Source organism: Cupressus sempervirens, chromosome 7, assembly GCF_028749045.1.
Source record: "Cupressus sempervirens isolate cs-2001-9-10 chromosome 7, ASM2874904v1, whole genome shotgun sequence".
Taxonomy (NCBI): Eukaryota; Viridiplantae; Streptophyta; class Pinopsida; order Cupressales; family Cupressaceae; genus Cupressus; species Cupressus sempervirens.
The window spans coordinates 902,389,841-902,415,282 of NC_143124.1; the positions used below are offsets into that span (position 1 = coordinate 902,389,841).

The window sequence follows — 25,442 nt, forward strand, 5'->3', positions numbered from 1 at the left end:
ACTACTTGTCCGACGCTTATGCCGCTTGGAGGGAATGGTATTATGAAGGTAGTGGACTGATTGAAGGACAAAGTATTGTAGTAGCAAGTTCGTAAGCATGGGCTGGAGTATTATGTCAATACTGCTGAAGTAATTACAATTTGGTTCAGTTTTTTTGAGACATCCAGGGGTGCCCATTACAAAATGAATCAAATGAGACAATGAAAAACATCAACTTTCAATAAAATGAAAACATTGAAAAGTTAAGACTTAAACAATTAAACTTTTAAATTAAACTAGATCTGTAATATAAATTAAACCATAAAAGATAAAGAGATCTGTTGGATATCGGTGCCGATAATGGATCATGTAACAGTAGAAGTATACAGTTATTATTATTATTAATGGACGCAAGGTTATGATTATATATAATAATGGATGCAAGGTTATGATTATATTTAATAAAACATTAAGATAGGAAATGAAAACATTGAGTTATTATTATATTAACAAACTTAAGTCTATATAAAAAACAGTAAAAGTTTTATTTTTAAATATATTTGAAGTTGCGGGGTCCGCAGGTGGCTTATTTAATTTTTGTGGTAAAAATCGAAAACTTTTTTAGAAGTTTCGGAAAACTCTAGGCAACGAAAATGCAGTCTCCAGGACAGCCAACAAGTTTTTGAAACTCGTTGACCGTTTCCTGTGTTTCGGGGATGCATTTCCGATTTTCCTATCTAAGTGGGGACGGCTTGGAAAAGTTTCCTACCATTCCCCCCGTCCCCGAAACCGTCCCCGTTTCCAAAACCTGAGTCTTAGAGGTGGAAATGCGTTTCCAGGTAGCATAGATGAGTAGTTATGCACCTTCCAATTCAATGGTGTGTTCAAATCACCTATGTGGTGGTCTCCTGGGTGGCATGTCTCTAAAAACTAGACTATGCTTATTTAAAATGGTTTGTAATTCACCATCATGATAGTTCTTGAGTTTTCTAGTTTGCAGATTTAGTTGAAAAAAGGCCTCTTGTGGCCCAATCAGCATCTCCATGCCTAAATATGCTTCCTTTTCATAATTGATACCACTTGAAGTGCCCCATTGACTTCTCCCTTGAATACCACTTTCTTGCCATTTTCATTGAATCTGAATTCCATGGTTTGAAATTTTTGTGAGTACTTACCAATGGACATCATCTAGTGGGTAATAAGTGTAGCATTGTTCTCACCCAACTCTACAATGTACATATGATTGGTGTTAGTATAATTGCCAACTGTGATATTTTAACTTTCGGACCTTTCTTGCATAAGATATTTGGTATCTAGTTTCCACCATCACAAAAAGCTTTATTCTCAGCTGTTTGAAGGCCCTTTTTAGCAACCAAGGACAAATCAATTAGTTTATGAGTTTCTCCACTGTCATTTAGTATTGTAATATTTTGTCCTTTTAATACACCACAAGTCTTGAAATAGTTATAGCTTTGACTTCTCAACCTAGTTGAATTATACCCTCTTCTCATCTTTAGGAGAGTGTTCTTTGGCCCTAAATTCTTCCCCCTGCTCTTCAAAGCCACACCAGATTCATGAGACTTTGCAGTGGGTATACTCGGCAGCTCCACCCTGCCTCTAGCTGTTCCTTGAGGCAGCCCATGACCAGTATTCACCTTTGCCTCAGGCCTTATCCTTTGGTTCTTGGGTACTTCTCGCTTGTGGGAAGTACTCAGGCTCTTGTTGCTTTTTGTTTTGTCTTCTTGCTTTTTCATTTTGTTCTTTCCATGGACAGCGTTTGGTGTTACTGCTACTGGCTGCGGCCCTTTTGTACTCTCTGTAGTCCTTGAGATCCGTTTGTGGTCTCCTATTCGACATTAATAAATTTATCTTGTCTTTATCTTGATCACTACCAAGTTTGTTTTTTACATCACTATCAGGTTTTACTTCTAAATGATGTATTTTTCTTTTTCCCATGCACGTGTTCCCAAGGTTCTTTGTATGTGAAAAAAAATACGTTCCTTCTTAGATCTTGTCTAGCATCTCTATCTATTGTGTTTTCCTTTGCCAATTCCTTTTGGTAAGGGTGTTTAGCTTTATCTTCATTAGTTTATGATCCATTTGATGTTATTTTGTTCTTAGTTGTAGTAGAATCTATATCCTGGGATATCTTGATGGCTCATTGGAGTGTGTTAGGGTTGAGGGCCTTGACCTAACCTCCGAGAATAGACCATCCATAAATAGTACAGACAATCTCCTTTTGGAGATATTGGCAACCAACATGGAGTCTTTGGAAATTCGTAACATATTCCTCAATTGATCTCTCTTTGTTTCAATTGTGCTAACTCCTTAAAATAAAGCTTAGGATCCTTGTTGAATCTTTCAATTAGTCTATTTCTGTGAACTCCATATGTGATGTGATTTGTCTGTGGTTCATGGTGATCATGCAATGGTACTTCCATTTGTGAGCCACCTTATCTAGGTGCAGGGCAGCATACTTTATTGCTTCCTTTTTTATCATGAGATTGAGTAGGAAGGTGTCTACTCGTTGAACCCATGCACATGCCATGGCCTTTCCCAAACCATCAAAGTATGGCAGACTGAGTTTATCTTTCTCCTTGAATCAGAGTGATGATCCTGACTGACTTTCTTGGTCAAATGCTTCATTGTCTTTTTCTTGTTGTACCTTTTGAGGAAAGGTAAGTATCACCAGTCCAGAGTTTGTGCAAGGTAAATGATGTTTTGAACATCCTTCATTACTTTCATTTTTCCCCTCATGTTCTTTATGATTTTTATTCATCACGGTTTGAGTTAGCATCTCTAATAATTATGTTATTTGTTATTGTGTATTTCATTGCTCTGCCATAAATTTATTCATCCTGTCATCGAATTCTCTTCCCCACCTTACTAATGTCTTCTTGTTCACTTCTCTATTTCTTTCCATGCCCACTATCATAGGTCGGCATGATAGCTTTCTCTAATACCTCTTGTAATGTCCACCTATTTCATTTCTTAGGTTTTTTTTGCCTACTTTCTGAAATTACAAGAGACTCTTTTCTATTCTATCTATGGCTTGCACCCAATTCTTTTATTTTCTATAATTTAATGTGTTGAATATGGTTTGCAAAAACATAATTATCGATATCCTTATTTTCTATGAACTAGACAAACGAGAGATTGATTAATGCAAGTGTCCGTCATCTCAATGTTATGAAAGAGTTATATTGCTAAACAATAGTTCTGATATGATTCTTGGTGATGGTATAGTTGCAATATAATGGAGATTTCCTTCGATAAGAAAAGATTGAATTTATACTCCAAATGCTTATGCAAGATAAACGTTGATGAAACAAAGATTAATCTGAATATATATGAGATTCTCTTTCTTATGCCATTCTGAATATGAGAGAGATCTATTCAACAATTGCTGAAGCAGACAAGTATCATTTTGATAAAGATTGTATTCGATCTAAATTCTCTTACTGTGTGAGAAGAAACAGATAAATACTATTGCTGTATTATATTTATCAAATATAGAATTTATATTGATCTGAAAATAATGTACCAATCACTATTTGTGATCTTTATCTTATGTGTATGTGAATCGTGTGCTGCTGATAGGTCTGAAATACCTTAAGGTATTATCTGATCGCTTATCTGCTAAAGTATCTTGTGAAATTGTGATATCTTGATGCCATCTCTGGTTTCAAGTCTCTGTAATTCTGCATCCTTGAACTTGCTACAGGTGGCAGGACACTGCCTCTACTTGGCTGCTGCCTGCTCCTTAAGAATGATCCATTTTTGAACTGAATACACAAATGCTCAATTGATGGCTTTGGAATTCTTTCTGATCCCCATTTAATAATTAATACACATTGAAAATGCATGATGGAGTTGTTTCTTGAACTCATGCCTCTTACAAACAACTAATTAGTTAGGCCTTTAATCACACCCGTTCTTCTTAACTAACAACTTCATTAATTTTTAGATTGTGCTTATTATCTTAAGTTTTTTCCACCATTTAAAGAGCTAGTTGTATCTTAGTAACTTCATCCTTCAGTGCTTGAAAGTCCTCCAATCGTGCATGCGAAGAAGAAAGAGGGACACAAGGCAAGCATGATCATAGAGTGGAGACTACAAGGAGATGAAATAATGATTACCAGCATAGAATACTTTCAAGACAAAAATGGGCAATGGACATTCAATGGAACAATCAATGATGCATATTGATATCCTAGTTAGAGATGCTTTCACCAAATATGAACACATCATTCATAAAGCATTCCTTTGGCAGCATGAAGACCAAAAAGGATGATGATGCAATGGAGTTGTGTCTTGTCAAGCACTTGGAATATTTTCATCTTGCATTTGTAATTTACAATTGACATCTTACATATAATAGAAAATCAAAATATAAGTGCATGTGATAGTATCGCTTGAAAAGTTGTAAAGTGTAATCACGTTGCAAGCACATTAGGCAAGCAACTTTCGATAAGTCAAAGTTACAAGTTTGTTAGAGAATAGGTCAAGGTGGTTAAGAGTTTTCCCCTTCTTTCTCTACCTTTATCTTTGATCTTTCCCTATATAAAGGAGGAAGCTTATGTTAAATAAGCATCTTTTGGAAAGACAAGAAAATTTTGCTATTTTGTATGTGCACTCTAAGACTTTGTGCTTGGATGTAAATCAGATTTGTTTCAATAAAAGAGGCAAATTGTTTTTATTGGATGATTATAGGTTCTAGGACTATGATTTATAGGGACTTATTGATGAGGGGAAAGCAAAGACGTGAATAGTTTGATACAGCAGTGGCTTCCACTTCTTTAGAGGAGGTATTGGTAGAGGTACCCAGTAGCAATACCTTAGTTTTTGATGTGTGCGAGGATGATAGCATGCATGATGTTAGTGATCATGTGGCGAGTGTAGATATAGTTTCCTAGTGCCAAGTTTGGGTCAGAGGACATGTATAGGAGTCATTGGTTCTAGATTCCTTATCATTTGATTGAAAAGCTAAAGGTTAGTGATAGCATGATTGCAACAGCTTTAGAGAATTTTGATGCTTCTCATGAGATGTTGGCTACCTATGGTTGGGGTGCCCTGTGATAGATGAACACTATGATGGAGGTTAGACGACATGTATAAGAGTCATCGGTTATAGGTTCCTTATCATTTGATTGAAAAGATGAAGGTTAGCGATAGCATGATTGCAGCAGCTTTAGAGAATTTTGATGCTTCTCATCAAATGTTGGCTACCTAGGTTGGGGCACCCTGTGATAGATGAACACCATGATGGAGGTCTTTCCCTTGAGGAGTTTCATGCTCTCCAAGAGGCTATTGGGATTGTGAGACATAATTATTTACAGTTGTTAGATCAAGATTTCTTGCTCAAGAGAGACCAAGTATGTTATGATGCCTTGAGGGGAAAGGAGGAGGTTTACGAGATCACCCATGAGATTGAGCTGACTGTGGACTCTTTGCAATGTACTTGGTCCTCTCACAATCATGTTTGGATGAGCTTACCATGGAGTTGGACCATGTGTAGTCTATGCCAACTCTAGATCCAATTCACCTACATAGAGTGGTGGTTGGTGCTGAGTTTACTTTCATGGATAGGGATGATGGATTTGATGAGGATGCAATTACATTTACCCTTGAGATTAGTGCAGTAGCTACAAATGAGATGAGTGCATTAGTGGAGGATTGCATAGAGCTTTTTGTTGTGTCAAGTTATCTCGTGGTTAGTCCCTTGAGAGGTGATTTGGGACAAAATTTTGATAGCCATGGTGTTGTAGCGGAGGATTCGGCCATGAGTTGTGTGACAGTCCACAACGCCACTCCTTCGTCTTCACTAGATAAATGTCGAGTATCATTTGGTTGGGAGGTTGATTCTCATGTCAAATGTTTCCTTGTGGAAACAATCCTCTTACTTCATCTTGTACAGTTGATAGTGATAGATAGTTGGTAGTGCCACAATTTTAGAGAGATCAGTTGTGGATTATAGGGGATGAGTTGATGCTTCGTTATATAATTTCTATTGCACAGAGTCATCTATGGAATATCTGCTTGAGAGTTCAGAATTGCAGGAGGGATCCTACAGAGATTTTGAAGGTACTCTTATCTGATGTTCTCACAATATTTGATGTTTGGTGGGAAAGATTGTAGAGGCTTTGGCTACAATGCTTCCCCATAGGGATTTTGTAGTTGGGTTTGTTGAGAGGGTTACACGAGATCTTGTTCAACTTGTTCAAAGTCATAGGTTGCAGCCATCTCTTGATTCCCATTTGGTACTAATGAGCCTCTGACTGAGATTGGATAATTTTACTGCAATTATGTACTGAGAGGTGCTCATCATTTCTCTTTTGACCCACAATTAGAGGATTTGTTTTCACATAGGTGTGGGTTGGCTCCATTGTGTAACAAATGGTTTTTCATAACACAACAATCACGATTTATAAAGAGCTTTTCCCAACAAATTATTGAACAAATAACTAAATTCCTTTTCATAGGACATTAACTGTTTTTAACTACCAACGATTAACTGAAATAACCATGTTCAATTGAGATAACTATATCAATGATCAATTTTACTAAATTTAACTATAACTATAATAACGATTAACTGAAATAACTGTATCAACGATCATCTGTAATAACTGGAATAACGATTAACTATCTTTTTCTACATACAAGTAAAGTAGATGCTTAACATGAAAAGAAGAAAATAAAACATACAAGTATTATCCAGTGAGTCTTTAGTTGGTTGTGCAAGCCGCAACTTTCGGTAAGAGGAGAAGCATTGACTTAGGCTTAACCTCCCAACCTTGGACCATGTTTATCCCCACACAATCTATTGAATTAGAAAGGATCCCCCTACCTTGGGATTGGGCTTGGGATACTTTTAGTCCAGCCACTTGAGCTTTCTGGTGTTTAGAATGTCCACACAGTTATGGACAAACATGCCTGAATAATTGGCACCACTGACATCAAGTGATCTTAGATGGAAAACATGCCTTTAAACGACTTTGGCCAAGGTTTTTCTGATGGGTTCAATGACTCGATCACCACCACTTGACTTGACAATAGGGAAACAACAATATGGACAAGCATGAGCTATTAAGCAAAAGGTATTTAGTTTTATTGTATCATATCTGATTTCACTTCCATGTCATTGCAGATTCCATCTCATCTCTTCACCTTTTCCACAGCTATACAGCCAATGAGCCCTAGGTGCTAGGAATCTTAGAGCAATCGACTCTATCTGTTGATTCTCAACTAAATCATGAATACTGTATGTTTACAGCTTTTCACAATCTGTGATTTGAAAGAATATGTTCTTTAAGACTTGCAAAAAATATCATTTGGTTCTGATTATCAATGACATCAATAAAATATGTTTCTCTGTCATGGATACTTTACTATTATTTTGATAACAACTCCTTAAGTGAGTCAAATGATGATACTTAAGCATGACGAACATACAATAGCTACCTATTGCTAAGGAGTTTGGTATACAGTAGTAGCTGATAATAAAATTCATAACATTATTTGAGGTTGATGGACCACATAAATTGATATAATTCTGGAAATGTTTGGAATCCTACCAAATGCTAATGATTCAGTTCTTTCTCTGAACAATTTCCAGGTGCATTCACAAGGTGATTTACAGTCATGTCTTCAGAAAGAAAAATAGTACCCAAAACATAGAAGAGATTGGCAATGCTAAAAAGGTAGAGATATATCAGATGGTATTGCAGAGATTTCGTGTGGTAGATGGAAGTCAGATGCTTGGAAAGATAGAAGTCGGGTGCCTAAAAAATTATATAAGTCGGATGCTTGAAAATACATGTCTTCCGCCTCTCTCTCTCGACTTCTTAAATAAAAGGGTAATGTGTCTCCTTGGCTTCCAAGAAGCCATAACATAAAGAAATATCTTGGCTCTTGAACGCCAAATAAAAATGTCAAGTGTTACAATTGGTTTCAAATAAGAAAAAAAATGAAATAAAAAAAGATGGAGAAAGATTTGAAGGTTATAAATTGAAAAATATTTATGGTTTATATCTATCTACATGCATGTAGATATAATTATAGGGTGACATCATACTATTATAAAGGAATAATAATATTATGGTGTCATTTTATTCTTATATCTATGTATGTACATAGTTATTAATTATAATTATGTGATGGAAAGGTCAATCAAAAACCTTTGAGGTGCGTATTATATTTTAATTAAATTATTTTATGTTTTACAATATTTTCTTAATAGCTCATGTAGGTCCTTCAATTGTATCTTGAAGTTCAAGTCGCTAGGTCCTTACCAAGGCAATTTAAGGTCATACCTGTCATCCTGATGATTGGACTAAGCTAGTATCCCATTCCGTTGATCCCATTTAGCAATGCTCCCCCCTTCATCTTCTCCTACAATCACCCGTGCAACATTTCCACGATAATAACAAGTTCCATAATAATTTTCATATTAACATTTAAAAGAATTTAATCATTTAACCATAATTCCAAAATCAAGCAACTGCTAAACATCACATAACAAATAATGGACAACGACCATCTTCATTAAACAGTTAATACAACGGGTCTAAATAACTACCTACTTCACATGATTATGAAAGAAAAATCAGTTCAATCTAACGGCTATGAGAAAATTTAAAATTAGGTCAAAAATTGGGATGTAACACATTGTCATACCATCCTTTATAGGATGGGCTTGCACCATTTGTAGTTGATGGGGTTGGTAGTTGCAAGTTAGTGGTAGGCTACTTGCATAGTCAAAATATCTGTGATGGTTTTGTAGGGGATGGATGTTTGGGTTATGCTATAGATACTTTTGGGAGTACTAGTTCCTGTTGCACAGATAGACTTCATACTCATGGTAGATTGATAGAGTGTGCAAGGAGTTCTGATCTCATAGATGATATCGAATATCCATTTTTCCTTGATATGGATGGATGCAAGCTATATCTCTATTGGGATCCAGGTGGAGATAGGTTTAGTACGAAAGATTAGTTGAGTTGCCATCATTGGTATGGTGACAGGATATTCAAGATAGCTTTTTGGATTGAGTTATTATCACAGGTGTTTGTGGATGATGTCAGGGGCATTGCTCATACTTTTCCTTGGGATCCTCATGGATTGATATGTTCCTTTGGTTCCGACTATTGCTTGAGGACAAGCAATAATAGGGAGGGAGGACTGCAATGTCCCCATTTTAGTAGATTCTTAAAGTAAGGCTTGGTCATTTCATCACTATGACCCTTGTGAGCTAACTGATTGATTTGAGGGTTTCTATCGATAGACTTGCTATATATAGTAAGTCAATTGTTACATCCCAATTTTTGCCCTAAATTTTTTAGGCTAATATAGTCGTTGAACCAAAATAATTTCTCATACTCAGTTGAAATTAGTTTATAATAGCCATTGTTTTATCATGTTAGTTATAGCCATTGTTTAATTTATTCACGTTCATGTGAAATTGAAGCAGTTATCTTTAGCCCTTGCATCAATCTGATTATCATGTGAAATTGAGTTAGTTAAAGTTAGCTATTGTATTCATGTGAAATGAAGACAGTTTATTTTCTTATGAATCAGTTAGTATTAATGATGAATTTTCCTAACAATATTATATAACAAATTATGAAACAAGAAATGATGTTTTGGCGAGAGTTGTTTTTAAAGGTTGTAGGATGAAGACCGGAGAAAGAGGGGAAGCATTACGAAACGAGGTCATTAGAATGAGATGGTCATAAGATTCAGTCATCAGGAATGATAGGTTTGACCTAAAAACCGCCTTGGCAAGTTAATTAGGGCTTGACAACAAATTTCTTGGTGAAATCCACATGAGCTAGAACTAAAGCTAAAAAAAAAATATAAATAATAAATATAAACAAAAATTATTACCTTAAATAAATTTCTCAAATAATAATATCACTTGATATTATTTTACTCTCTTATTTAGGATCATAAATATATAAACATAAAATGGCACCCTTACATTAAAATTTCTAATCCAACTCAGCCACCTTATGCGTACATATTTATAAACTTAACAAAGACAATAAAATAACATAAAATAATATTATTAAATTGACCCTTAATCTTTCCTTCTCTTTTCGTTTTCTTTTTCCTATTCTTTCTTTTCAAATTCAGAAGTCGAAAATGATCTTGTAACGGCAGGAAGCCGTAAGGCTAGGTTCAAATAAATAAATATACAAGCCTTGTTGTCTATCGGGCACCTTGGGATAGCCGACTCACATTCACTCTGCAATTACCTTGCTCATACCTATTACCTTTGCTCACATCTATCACCCTGCTCAGTTTCGGAACCTTTAACATCTAAACCCGTCTCCATATTGTTTCCCAACATCATCTTTTGAACTTTCTAAGCTGTCGATAGAACTTGGGTATTCATCGTGATTATATCATCACATCCAGAAAGCCGTAGAAGTCTGGGAAGAAAGTGCTGATTATGGGAGTAGCAAGCCATCTTCAAAGCTTGTGTCACGCAAGGAAATAATTGTGCTTTCTTTTAATGTCTTTCCATTACCACTTCCAAGATGAGTCGGCATTAGATTGTTACCTTTTTGTTATGTCTTCCATATTAAAAATATAACAAGTTGATTCCTCTTTGAATTACCTGAGCAGTCTTAGTCCTTCTTAAGGCTTGTGATATCTATCCATGTAATTAGCAAGAAGATCAAAATCTCTGCTGTGTATATCAAAGGTCTAGAAAAATAATATCTAATTGTATGATTGGAATAAATTGTATGCTTGTACCTTGTGTTTAAAGTCTGAAAAGATCATCTTTAAAACTCTTTATTTAAAACTCTGAAAAGGTGAATCAATAACAGATAATAGTATAAGAGCACCAAGGAAATCATCCGGCCAATGCCAGAAAAGGTGATGAAGGTGCAAGTCTTACAATAAGAATGTAGGTTCAGGCACCAGTGAGTCATTGGCCGATGGCTTGAAAAATGGTGATAAGGAGTTAATGAACTTGTTATAATTTGAAACAAGAAGGAGGACAGTAACTTAAAAATTACACAAACAAATTTAATGCATTTAGCTCATGCGATTTCACTTTGAGAATTAGTTGTCAAGCTGAGTGGTGGAGATTGGGTTTTAAACCCACATCTGAAATCCTTGGCCAAGCCGATAATAGGCAGACTTGCCACAACAAATGGATTGCGTTGTTGTCCTGATGCTTCAGTTATTCATTCGAATAGCTATTGGGACCTCAACCCACCTGAATACTCTGATGGCTGGATCAATGAACATCCCATGCTCGACTTCAAGGTAGGGAGGGCCGTTCTATTAAATTAGAACATGTGGGGATAAGTAAAAAGGTCCGTGGTTGGGAGGTTAAGCCAATGATAATGCTTCTCCTCCCACCAAAGTCAAGCATGAACAACCAATTTGAAAAGGGGTCTCACATTAAATCTGTATGTACTTCTTAACTTTTAGTTAGTATTTTCCTTTCCAGCTGAAGGTTTTACTTTACGGAAAAGATGAACGTTATCTTTAATAGTTAGTTAGTTATTCAAAGCATAGAAATTTTCATCTCAGAAATTAGTTTAGATTTAGTTCAGCTGAATTTGTCAAATTTATAGTTAATGATAAACTGTTTTATTAGGAAAGCATTATAGATTTTATATTCAGCTTTTAAGACGGTTTTTTTCCTTGTCATGTGAAATAGATACTCTAATTCAGTTAGTTAAATGATGGAATTAGATTGTAGAAAAACCGGCTGTTACATCAATTATGGTCGGTTACTATTTTTGATAGTATAGTTGAGGCACCTGGGGATTGTCTTCTTCAGCGACTGATTGGGTAAATTAATGGAGCTTTATATTATAAGTTGTTTACTATCTTAAATAATGACTTCATCATTTAAGTGTTAAAATTTGATGGTGCGTTGAAGAAGCCTTTTAAGTGAAAGGTGTCTTCATGAAGCTACAAGCTAGAGAGTTATTTATTTAAAATTATTAAATGGGAGCTTCTAATTAAAAAGTGTATTGATGTGGGCTCTTTAATGAAAAGTGTGAGGAAGAAGCCAAGTTGCACTTTGTATTATAAAAGAAACTTCATGGAGAAAAAATATCATTCTCTTGGCTATTGTTTGTATTATTTGGTGAGCCATTGAAAGACATGATGAATTGTGCTATGATTATCTAGTAAATTATTCTGATCACAATTTTGGTTTTGTTCTATACCAAAACTGCTCCTATTTGGTTGGAAATCAATCAGAATAGCTGGATGTTTTATGTGCCTTCAAAATATGTTACAAACTGTGGTTATTTGAAGATAATTGTCTGAGAATCTTGGCGCACATAGGCCTGCTATATTCTTCAGCTTGGGTGGCCAGTATTTGGGGTTTGTGTGTGACATTATCTGCCATAATTTGGCATCATAAATCTCTCCCGTTTGACACCATTAAACCCTGCTCATTGTGTGGTGACTGATAATGCCTAAAGGTGTCATTAGGAGGCTTTGTAAAGGCTTCCATTTCCTGTAGCAAGCAGCATCTGAACAAGAAAGGGGTATGTTGGGAAATTCACAAGTGTTTCCAGACTTATTCGGGTGATGAGACTAGATTGCAAGCAATGTCTCCTATTAAAGTTTGCACATACACAGTATGGCTTCAAGATTGTACTAGCTGCAAGCAATTTGGTACCATATCTAACAGATTCTTTAATTATAATTGCAATTTATTTGAGATTTGTTATCCTAATTTGCAAATACCATGTAACATGTAATCAGGTTGCAAGCACATTAGGCAGGCAACTTTGGACAAGTCAAAGTTATAAGTTTGTTAGAGAATAAGTCAAGTTGGTGGAGGGTTTTCCCCTTCTTTCTCTTCAATCTTGTCCTATATAAAGGAGGAAGCTTATATTAAACAAGAATCTTTTGGCAAGGCAAGAAAGTTCTGCTGGTTTGTATGTGCACTCTAAGACTTTGTACTTGGATGTAATCAGATTTGTTTCAGTAAAAGAGGCAAATTGTTTGGAGACTTTGTGCCAATTCAAACTGTTATGTGATGACATTTTCTTGAGTTGATTGTGAGTTTCAATGTTTTGATTCAAGAGGGATTTGAATTCAATTGTGTAGGCTTTGAGAGGCCTATTTTGTTCAAAGTAAATTTGAACTTTTGAAATAATGATTACAAGCATAGAATGCTTTCAAGAAAAAAAAATGGGCAATGGACATTCGATGGAACAATCAATGATTCATATTTATATCCCAGTTAGAGACACTTTCTCCAAATCTGAACACACCATTCATAACACATTCCTTTAGCAGCATGAAGACCAAAAAGGATGATGTAATAGAAGTTGTGTCTTGTCAAGCACTTAGAATATTTTCATCTTCCATTTATAATTTATAATTGACATATTACATAGAATAGAAAATCAAAATATAATTGCATGTGATAGTATTGCTTGAAAAGTTGTAACATGTGATCAGGTTGCAAGCACATTAGGCAGGCAACTTTCGATAAGTCAAAGTCACAAGTTTGTTAGAGAATAGGTCAAGGTGGTTAAGGGTTCTCCCCTTCTTTCTCTACCTTTCTCTTCAATCTTTCCCTATATAAAAGAGGAAGCTTGTTATAAATAAGCATCTTTTGGCAAGGCAAGAAAATTCTGCTGGTTTGTATGTGCACTCTAAGACTTTGTGTTTGGATGTAAATCAGATTGTTACAATAAAAGAGGCAAATTGTTTTGAGACTTTGTGCCAATTCAGATTGTTATGTGATGACATTTTATTGAGTTGATTGTGAATTTTAATGTTTTGATACAAGAGGGATTTGAATTCAATTGTGTAGACTTTGAGAGGCCTATTGCGTTCAGAATTAATTTGAACTTTTGAAGACTTTGTACGATAGTGTGGCTGCAATTACATAGAGCTGAAAACTTTGGGTTTCAATTGTAAGTGTTTTTTTATTAAATTTTAGAGTATCCAATAAGAGACTTTGTGTCTTATTGGTTATTCTTCTTGAATCTTCATTTGAGACAAGTGCAAGAGAAGTTGAGTTCTTGTATTTGTTTCACAAAATATACAGTGTTACCTCAGTGCGGGGGTGCGGCAGTGTGGGGGGATGTCGGGACGAGTTTCGGGTGCGGGAAAAAAATGGCCTCAATTTGGAGACGGTGGGGGGGGGGGGGGGGGTGCGGCAGTGGGGTGTGAAAGGGGGGGGAGGGGGGGGGGGAGGTGGTTGCATAATATATAATATATATGACTGAAAATGCTAATTATGAAATGATACTTTAATATATTATATAACATACCAAATATAGTTGAATAGAGAAAATTGAAATGTGATTCACAAACCATAAGTTCAAACTTGAAACTTCATAACCATTACTAGTGACCATTTAACAAATTAACTTAGTTCAAGATGTAAGCTTCAAAATTCATTGTTCAAATATGAATATCACATATGATATATCATAAAGATGCTCATGATGACAATGAGCTGAGTAGCATGAAACAGTGAAATGAAATAATGTACCATAGCCATATCAAAGTGAGTACAATCAACAAAATGACAAAATGTCAATAATGAGAATGAAATCATCCCAAGTGCTCTCTAAGCATGCATAAAAAACAAATTAAAAAAGAAAAGAAATTTTGTTTTTATAAAAAACTATTTGAGCCATTTAGCCGGCCACACCCCGCGAGCACCCTAGGAGCACCCTGGGAGCAACCCCGCACCCAAGCACCTGTGACGCACCCGAGCACCCGCGAACCACCCGGGTGCTTGACCAGTGCGGCCGAGGTGCAGCGGCGCATTTTCGGCCAGTGGGGGTACTCGAGTGCATGATGCACCCGCATTGGGTGCTTCAGGTTTTTGACTTGGGTGCACGCACCTGGGTTACACTGAAAATATATAAGTAAACGAAGCCACTTGTATTATCATAGCAATAATACCTTTTTATTAATTTTGAAGTTGTAGTTGTGTGTAAATCATTCCTAAAAAAAGAGGAAGTGATTAAGAGAACTTCCTTTTTGTAATTTCTAGTTGAGTTTCTATTGGAACCATCTACAGTAAGAAGGGAGCCTCTCATATTGTTGAGAGGAGAGAGAAATCTCATGAAACATTGCCTAAAGTCTCAATTTTGTAAGTTGTGGTCATAGTGACTTACAAATTTTTTAGCCAACCTACAGAGATAAACTATAAAATTAATCAAAGATAAATTGATCAATGCACCTAAAAAATACACAGACCAACTTCAAGCTTCACAACACAGAGTTTGAGGACACCTGCTTCTTTATTCAATTCATAAATTTTTGTATCTAGAAACAATAAGTTTTCAAGCTACAAGCACTTCAAAATAGTCTCTTTGCATAAATCTTGTTAATTTGTTATGTATTGAACTTCTAAAATGTGTATGGTTAGTGGTTTATCAATTTTATGATATGCATATTCGAAATCTCTCTCTATATAAAAATTCCCCTATGTTCTCAATGTTCATAGCCGCCCCCTAAAAATTGGCTCTGAACCATACCCATACTGTATATACGTCCCTATCCCTGAAACTCTATGGAGCATAGCTTCAAACACAATAAAATACAAAAATTAAACACCTTGAGAGGAAGAAAGATTAATTTATGCTTTTCTGGTGGCCCAAACAGGATTGATGAGGAACCAAAATCAAGGCAAAAAGGCACAGCATAAAAGTAAACTTGAGGGCTGTAAATTTAAACTTGATTGAACGAAGCCTATAACAAGGAACTTCAACTACCAAGGATGCATGAAAATTTTAAACAATACAAGGGCAAATCTCATGATATTTATATGAAAGACCATATAAATTTTGTTGGAGGCACAATAACAGTTTCTGATTTCAATCATCAATGGAAAGTAATAAAGAAATTACAAATTTATACCTGAAGAGTGGCAAGATAATGCATCAAGAATCAATAGAAATACAGTTTGAAACTAAATAAAACTCCAAAGAAAGGAGATCCTTGATTTTCTTGGAAAAATTAGGGCTTGTGTGTGCAAGATCAAGACCCTCAGTATTCTCTAAGATGTTACTTTCTGTATTTGGTTCCATACTTCTCTACAGGACAACCTATAAAATTCATGACTAGGAATAAGCCAACACAACTATTTAAATAAAGCTATAATACAGTAATTGGCATGTATATCTATATATAACTAGCCAATGTGGCTGTCAAAGATGGAATTCAGGTTGCATGTATTCCTTTCCAAAAATTGCAAATGACATTTAATTCCTGGTTGGAAACCTTGTCAATAGTAAAATAAGTCACAGGTAACTTACCTTCAAAGTTGAGCAGAAATTTGTATCTGTAGTCATGCTAACGGTCAAAGAGCAACCTTTCTATTTATTTTAGCTAGCAATGATCAACAGCTCAATATGAAGGTGCAGGTTGATTGTGGCAGATTTAAATGTCACTCTCAGCTATGCCAATAAAGCAGCACAACTACAATGTTTTTCCTAACTTCCTATTTTGACTCTGCTTTCCTTGTGTTTGAAGAAAGGTAAATTCATTTGAATGAACATTTAATAGGGTTCATTTATGAAACTTATATTCATTAATTTATTATATCTGGTTTATCTGCGATTCTGCTCTCATGTGGCACACATCAGCCTATTTAAATGAGTTACGGTAAATTATATTACAGAAATCAGCATATTTGACTATATTTAATCAACTAATATGGCTGTCAAAGATGAAATTCAAGTTGTGTTTAGTCCATTCCAAAAATTGGAAACAACATCTATTTCTTGGTCAAAAACCCTGTAAGTAGTAAAATAAGATCACAGATAACTCCCTGAGTCAAAATCTGTATCTTTGGTAGGTTAACAGTCAAAGAGAAAGCTTTCTATTCAGTTTACCCCGCAATGATCAACAGCTAAATACAGAGGTACAGGTTGATTTTGGAAGTTTTAAATGTCAACCTCAGCTATGCCAATAAAGCAGCACAACTACAAATTACTTCCTAATTTCCTATTCTGTTTGCTTTTCTTGTGTTTCAGCAAAGATGAGTTCTCTTCAATGACCAATTAGCAGGGTTCATTTATTGAAACTTGAATGCATTAATTCATTAATTATGGTTTATCTACACTCATGTGGTATACATCAGCCTAGTGTGTTGTACAAGGATAATTAAAATTATTTGGATGACCAGGTTAACCAGGAGAAGAATCCAAAAATTTGTCCTCAAAACAGTAGGAATTTATTAGATGAATGATGATGTGATAATGAGAGCATGAATGAGTTATTTCTTCCTCAAGGATCTAAATTGGGCTCTTTGTTGTGTATCTGATATCAGAATTTACTTCATCAGCTTGAATGGCTTGTCTTGTGTTCAAGGTCTTCTTCAGGTCATATAAATAACATTGAAGTGATTTGTAGATAGTTATAGCTCGAAATGGTTCAGTATAAGAGGAAGATGCCGATTTCTGTGGCAGGGTCCTCTGATAATATTGTGTATATTTTTTTGTTATTACCCTATATTTGAGTAACAATTACTTGTGCTTAACCAAATTTAGATTTCTTTGTATAAGCTCCAACATCTGGCTGAATAAATACCTGATGCCATTTAAAGTCAAGTATGGTAAATTTACACTTGTTATTTTTTCCATACCACCTTGTGGAATTTGGATGCAGGATTCCGTTCCAGAATCGGATCGTGGGGTGGTGGGAGGTGTTCAAAACTCTGTTCAATCATTCATGGACTTGATGACTTATATCATGGGAATCATTGTCACGGATCCAAGGGTAAGATTCTTTGTAATATGCATTCTCTATAGCAATGTAGCCACTTAGTAGATGATTGAAGGAAGAGGACATGAAATGCAGATTTTTACCCTGCTTTCTTAAAAACTGTAGTTTTACAAATTCACTATAATCATAATGATCGAATGGCCTCACTATCAAACCGAAGTATTATCGCTTTGATACAACATTAATTAACTTGTAGGTAACTATCATTTCTAGTGTAGTGCTCATGGATTTTTATACTTAAAAAGTATCATACCTATGAAATACATAGCACAAGAAGGTAATAGTTTAGGTTGGCATAAATCCAAACATTGCATATTAACAAATCATTAAAAAATACAATTGGCATAGATCATCATTGTTTTTTATTATATTTTAGGATCTAGAAGCGGTTACAACATGCTTGCTTTCACAAAATCCTATTTCACTTGATAAATGTAACTTCATGGCCAGTAAAACTATCATAGCCAGTAAAACACATTTCCTTTTAGCATCATTGAGATGGAAAGGAGGATGCCGAAGGGCACAGAGCACATCTACATTCATTGTATAGGGTGGTCTCATAAGTTTGATGTTTTTTGTTCTGTGAGAAACGAAATACTCTGTTTCCCTTTGCAGGTGATTCATTTGATAAATAATGGGTACAAAAAAAAAAATATTATGACTGAAGCGTAGGTTTAAGCATTCCTTATTATTTAATGATGACAAACAATCACCATAAGTCTTTATCAAAATAAACATAATCGGAAACAAGTTCTATATTCCTGCAATTAGTGTTCTTCTTGAAAACAATTAACTTCCGATGTTTAACATTATGAATTTGATGATAAGGCCTTTTCTTTTAAGCTTTAGATGCACGTGGTTTTGGAAATATTTGCATAGTAGTATAATGAGGATAATATGCATGATGATCATTAAACCAAATCTATGGGAACACCCTTATTAGATGACAAGTATAAATTGCAACTGATTTTAGTACTCTCCCAGTTTTTGTTTTTGTAATTTTCCTCTTTTTGACTGTTTAATTGAAAATATTATTTGAAGAAACGTTTGGATATCTTGGAATAATGATAAATTGTATTATGATTTATCTTTTTGTTTTAAATACGGTGAAACTTGATTTCTATTTCCACATATTCATAGTGATTGTAGTTTCCCATGGTATTGCTGGCAGTAACATATATTTCTAATATGTATCCTTGACACATCTTCTGCAAATACTGTATACCTTGATCATCTTTTCTCCTTACAAGAATAAAAATGATGGATAATCTGTGCATATTTTTTCGGTTTTATTTTTTTTTGTGCAGGATTTTGGAGTGTTGATATTGGCCTCTTACTTGTCAGTGACATGTGCAGCAATACTTTATTCTATTTATGCATATCAAATCCGAAGACACCTTTTTCATTTTGATCACTTTTGTGCAATGATAGGGATGAAAAATATGCGTAGTTAGGGTGTGCACAATTGTGCCCATGAAAAAATGTTTTCCCTATTTAAATATTAATGTCATCATTATTTATGTTGCCATTTGAATATTTAGTTTTAAACTTTTGGATTTATCCTACCGATACAAATCTTCTCTATGTAATCGAAGAGATTTATGATGTGTTGGTGGACATACTCATGCTTATGTATATGTTTTCACTTATTGATTGAAAAGCTGTTTCTCACATATATAGTTCGATTCTGTAATTTATCTGTTGCATATCTATTCTTTAATCATAAATCTCAACCATAAGGTGTTCACATCCAAAAGGAAATCAAACTTTGATTGGTATGGCACAAACTCTGTTGCAGATTTGAGCAGAACGCGTAGTTGTTTGAATTGGTAAGGTTGTCATTGTTGTGTCAATACGATGTTGATTTCATTGTTGACTTTTCATGTGTAATGGTGTTGAGAGTTTTGTTCCTAATATTTTTAATATTGCAAATCTACGAGTGCAATTTTGGTATGTTGTTGAGTAATGTTTGGAGATGTTGGATTTAAGTCTTTGTACTTTGGATTGCAGTTTCATGAAATTGGTGTTTATCTGAGTATGATAGTAGACACTGTTTCCTGCATGAAATGCATGTTCTCCATTTTTCTGCATGTAATAAGTGCACAAAGATGGGGGACCAAAAAAGGGTATAAGGTGCTACTTTTTAATAAAATCAGTAGACTCTGACCTTCCATGAGACATGAAGCTAGATAGACTCAAACTTTCAAGATGTCACTCTAATTCTAGTTTTTAAAATACTTATTTATTTTGAATAAGACCTTAAAAAAGGGGAGCACAAGTAATTGTCTTGTTTTTTGTAAAAAAAATATAAAATAACATCTAGTGCTCGCACTAAATGTTAACTTTAAAAAACATATTTTTTCTCTCTTTTGGTGAAAAGTTAGCTAACACGACATTGTTTATCATAAACTTTTGTGTTAGTTTTTTGATGAATGTATGATTTTTTACGAATTTAGAAAGTGCACACCCTGGAAATGTGAAATTTTTGTGCACTCTCCTTGGAAATCATTGAAAACCAATTTTTTTTAGAGTGCATAAAATGGAGTCTAGTTTTGAAAAATGTATTTTGTTTCAAGATTTGACCAAAGAGCCAAACTCTAAGCTTAAAATAATACACAATGGTTTTTGACAAAAATATCAGACATGCTTACAAAAGAAATTAGAGATAAAATACTTAACATGGTCAGTTTTAAAATAAATTATATAGTTAGATAGTCAATGAGAGATCTAGAATATCATTGTTGAAAACAATTCTTCAATTGTATATTGTCATTAATGTTCACAAAAAATGTCAGTATTAATCGAGCAATGTAGAATTTGCAGTATTAACCTTATATATCTCAGATTTGACTGAGCAATCCGGTAAATAAGACTTTTCCAGTATTAATTGAGCAGTTGTTTAATAGAGTGAATCATGCTTGCAATATTCACCAAGTGGTCGGGCATGAAAGGACTTGCAGTATTGACTAAGGGTTGGGCATCAAAGGAGTCATAGTGTTAATCGAGCGTTCAATCCTAGTGTTGACCGAGTGACAACAAAATGCAATTGTCTAATATCTAATTTTTTGTGGCTGACTATTTGGATGTTTCTTGATTATTTGGAAGGGTATTCAAGCCGACTTGTCTAATCTTATGGTATGTAAAAAAGGTCAAGTTGGGAAAATAAGATGTGGAAGTGGAATATGAAACAAAATGGATATGTGACCGAAGGCAAAAGAAGAGTAGGAAAGTAATGAAGAGAAGCTGTAAAGAACATTTGATTAGTAAGGATTCAGAGGTTAAGCCAGAACAGAGATCTGAATTTGCAAAGGAAGTTGCTTCGTCAATCAAGTCAAATTTTTTGTTACCTTCTAACTATTGTAGTAGAAAAGAAACTACTGACTTGACTTAACAATCATTTTGTAAATCCTCTAACAAGGTGACATTTCATGATTGACGTGTTTGAAGACCTCTAACTAGACCACTCCTAACAGGGTGATCTAAATCCTCTAACATGGTCATACTTAACAATATGTTTTGTAACCTTTAACAAGGTTGCCTTTTAGTAGGGCTCACTTTAGAAGGGTGAAAATTATTGTGACTAGTTGCAAGATGGTTTTTTCCAAATTGGATTTTCACGTTAAATCTTGGTGTCACTTGTGTTCATGTTATTTTCTTATGCTTTATGTTTCTGCAACTAAGTTACTAAAGGATAAATTAGATTAATAAATCTTAATATTACTTTGTTAACCGAGTGATAGTAAAATTGTAATGTTAACCAAGCTAGTTAGTATTGCATGATCAGTGAAAGTTTGTATTGACATCTAAGAGACAAATAAATTTCTTTTTTGTAACTTATTCACCCCTCCCCTCTCAGTTACATTTACATTTCCAACAATTGGTATTAGAGTAGTTGGTGCTTGCATGAAATAGTTTTAATGACCTAAGTTAGAGATCAAGGTGTCTTACAGAAGGGAGATCCCTAGGCTTAACAAAGAAAAATTTTCAGCATTCAGGAGTTAATGAAGCTACATTTAGCAAGCATTAGTGATGTTGGTCTATTCTACTTGGAGAATAAATATGTGTCATCACCCAAACTTATGACTGTAGAACAAATGAAAGAAGCAAAGGATCACAATATAATGATGATTGATATAGCTTCCACTTTGAACTATTTTGAACTTGATGAGTTCAAAGATTGTCCTATTGCATTTGATATGTGGGCAAAGCTGCAGAAAGTCTATGGAGGTGACAAAAATGTGCAAAGAGCCAAGGCAAAAAGTTTAAGAGGCAAGTTTGATCGTTTGAAGATGAGAACATTTTCCAATAAAGTGAAAGGATCAAAGAAAGTGTAAGCGCAATTAGAGTTGCAAGAGGTAAAATTGACGATGAAGCATTAATTAACAAGGCACCAAGGACTCTTCTTCCTATTTATGCAATTAACATTTTAGCTATTCAAAAAATGAGATGCAAGCAAGCAAATGATTTAACCTTAGATGCTCTTGTGGGAAGATTAGTTACTTTTGAGTTGGACAATTTTAATAACTATGCTTCTACTTCTAACAATCTTGAATTTGCATTCAAAACCAAACTAACTCTTGGTAGAAAATAAGGGAACCCAGAAAGAAAACAAGTTGATAGCGAAGAAGAAGAAGAATCTGAAGAAGTCCTTGAAGTCACTGAAGTCCTTCTAGAAAAAAGAGCAGCAAAAGGGAAATGAAAATTTAGAGGCAAATTTTCTTTGATTTGTTTCTCATGTGAAGAAGTTGGTCACATTGTTGCAAGGTGTTCAAACAAAGAAGATAAAGATGAGAAAAGGTACAACAACTTTAAAGGCAAGAAAAACTTCAAAAGCTACAAGGACTACGAAGACAAAGGTAAGAAATCATGTTACATTGCAAAAGATTCTTATAGTGATAATGATGAAGATGAAGTAGTCTATATTGTTGTTAAAAATGAATTTGATAATGAGGAAAATGAAAAGATGACACTTATCTCTCATGTTAGCAAAAAAGATACATGGATCATAGATAGTGGTTGTTCTCACCACATGACTAGAGATAAAACTAAATTTGAACATTTGGAACACTATGATGGTGGAAGTGTTAGATTTGGAAACAATGAACCATGTTATGTAAAAGGAAAATGAATCATAGCACTAATTGATGGAATCAAATGTGAAAATGCCTACTGGGTTAAATGATTAAGATACAATCTACTTAGTGTAGCACAATTGAACAATATAGGATACAAGGTAAAGTTCATGAATGACAAAGCCAAACTATTGGATGGGAAAGGAAACCTAGTTGAAATTGATAATTAGACAAAAGACAATTTATTTTAATTAGATCTCATTGAAAATACATGTTTTCTAGCTCAGATAGAGGAAATTTGGTTATGGCATAAGAGAATGTATCATGTTAACTTTGATAACCTAATCACCATAAGAAAGAACAAAAGAGTCAGAGGCATACCTTATCTAAAGAACCCTGAGATGGGCATGTACAAATAGTGTCAAATTGGAAAAATGAGTAAAAAAAGTTCCAAAAGTAAGTCCTACAATTTTGAAGAAGTTTTGGGACTAGTGCATACACATCTTTGTGGGCCAATAGGTGTGGAAAGGTACCATGGAGATATATATTTCATTCTGTTTGTTGATGATTATTCTAGAATAATGACTGCAATGTTTTTAAAATATAAGTTTGATGCTTTTCAAAAGTTTAAATGGTATTTGACTAGAGTTGAGAAAGAAATAGGGAAGAATTTGAAATGTTTGAGATCAAATAGAGGAGGTGAATTCATCTAAAATTAATTCAATGAATTGTGTAATGAAAGAGGAATCAAAAGATAGGTATCAACACCTAAAACTTTAGAGAAAAATGGAATAATAGAAAGAGAAACAAATCCACCATGGAATCTGCAAGGATAGTAATGACAGAGAAGAATGTTGCACCAAAATATTGGAGAGAGACAATCAGCACAACAGTTCATACACTTAATCGAGTTCAATGAAAGAAAGGTACAAACAAAACACCCTATGAATTAATGTAAGGTTACAATCCCAATGTTTGTTATTTTAGAGTATTTAGAAGAAAATGTTATATATTAAAAGATGTAAGGAAATGAAAGCTTGATGCAAAAAGTGAGGAAGGCATATTCATAGGGTACTCCAATAGAAGCAAGGCATACAAATGTTTGAATCTTACTACTCACAAAGTGATAGAAAGTGCACATGTAGAGATTGATGAGTTTGCAGAAAGAAGTGAAGAATAGAGCACTAAGAAACTTGAAGACTACAAATTTTTATTATTATTATGAGGAGGCACTTGAGACTTTACCTCAAAAGGTTGAAGCCAATCAATAACCAAGTGCACCTAACAACTCACTGGTAGTTTATCTCGAGTCACAAACAAAGGCACCCGAGTCATAGATAGTTCAACTCGAGTTGTAGCCTCAAGCAGTGCAACCCGAGTCACAAGTAGTACAACCCCAATCACAAGCAGTACAACCCGAGTTGCAACCAGATCAGCCAGAAAAGCGCGAACAAAAGGATGAAGATTTTGAAGAACCAGGTGAACCAAGTTTAGAATCAAGAAAGATCCAAGACTTGCAATTTTTTTTAGAGGGTATCATGCACCTGAACAAATTGGAGAAAAGACAGAAGACATATTGACAAGGAACACATTGAAAGGTACATATTTTCTTAGTGAATTTGAGCCTACATCTATAAATTAGAAAATGAAAGTTGGATAAAAGCAATAAATGAAGATATTGAAAAAATAGGCAAGAATAAAACTTGGTCTCTTGTTTCTATACCCAAAGATAAAATGTGATTGGTACAAAATGGATATTTAGAAATAAGTTGAATGAGAAAGAAGTGACAAGAAACAAGACAATACTTTTTTGCAAAGGTTATGCTCAAGAACAAGGTATTGATTATGGGAAAGTATTTTCCCCTGTTACAAGACTTGAAGGAGTTAGAATACTTGCAACATATGCAACACAAAACTGATTCAAAGTGTATCAGATGGATGTTAAATCAGCTTTCTTGAATGGAGTCCTAGAAGAAGAAGAAGTCTACATTGAACAACTTAAAGGCTTCAATGATCCAAGCCAAAGAAATATGGTATGTAAACTTCATAAAGCTTTATATGGATTAAAATAAGCTCCTAGAGAATGGTATGAAAGACTACATGCGTATCTAGTCAAAACTGGTATTGAGAAGACAAATGATAATAGCAATTTGTATATCAAAGGAGGACCACATGGCAAGATATTGATTGCAAAAACATTTGCAGATTATATCATATTTGATGGACATGAGATGTTGTGCAAGACATTTTCTAAAGAAATGAGAAGAGAATTTGAAATTTCCTTGTTCGGGGAGATTAAATTCTTTGTTGGTCCACAAGTTCATTAGATGAAGGATGAGATATTCATCATTCAATCAGAGTACATCAAGGAGACACTAAAAGTATTTAGAATGGAAGATTCCAAACCAGTTGGAACACCTATATCTACTGGACCTAAGCTCTCAAAGAATGATGATTCAAAGGAGGTAAACCAAACTATTTACATATTAATGATTGGGAGACTTTAGTATGTGGTATACACCAGGCTTGATATTGCATTAGAGTTGGCATAGTTGCAAGATGTTTTTCCAATCCTAAAGAAAATCACATGATGACAATCTAAAGAATTTTGAGATACCTGAAAGGAACTAAAGAATATGGGTTATG

The 25,442-nt window shown here is 34.5% G+C and overlaps 1 protein-coding gene across 1 annotated transcript in view; it reads left to right on the top strand.

The window, feature by feature from the left end:
* LOC149550420 (solute carrier family 40 member 1-like) overlaps positions 1-19,417 on the top strand; it is a 129,671-nt gene extending 110,254 nt beyond the window's left edge. The window contains exons 7-8 of the mRNA XM_089793439.1: positions 17,608-17,718; positions 19,032-19,417. Of these exons, the coding sequence (XP_089649565.1) occupies positions 17,608-17,718; positions 19,032-19,178 (258 nt within the window). The 3' untranslated portion in view covers positions 19,179-19,417. The remainder of the gene's footprint in view (positions 1-17,607; positions 17,719-19,031) is intronic.
* Positions 19,418-25,442: the final 6,025 nt, after the last annotated feature.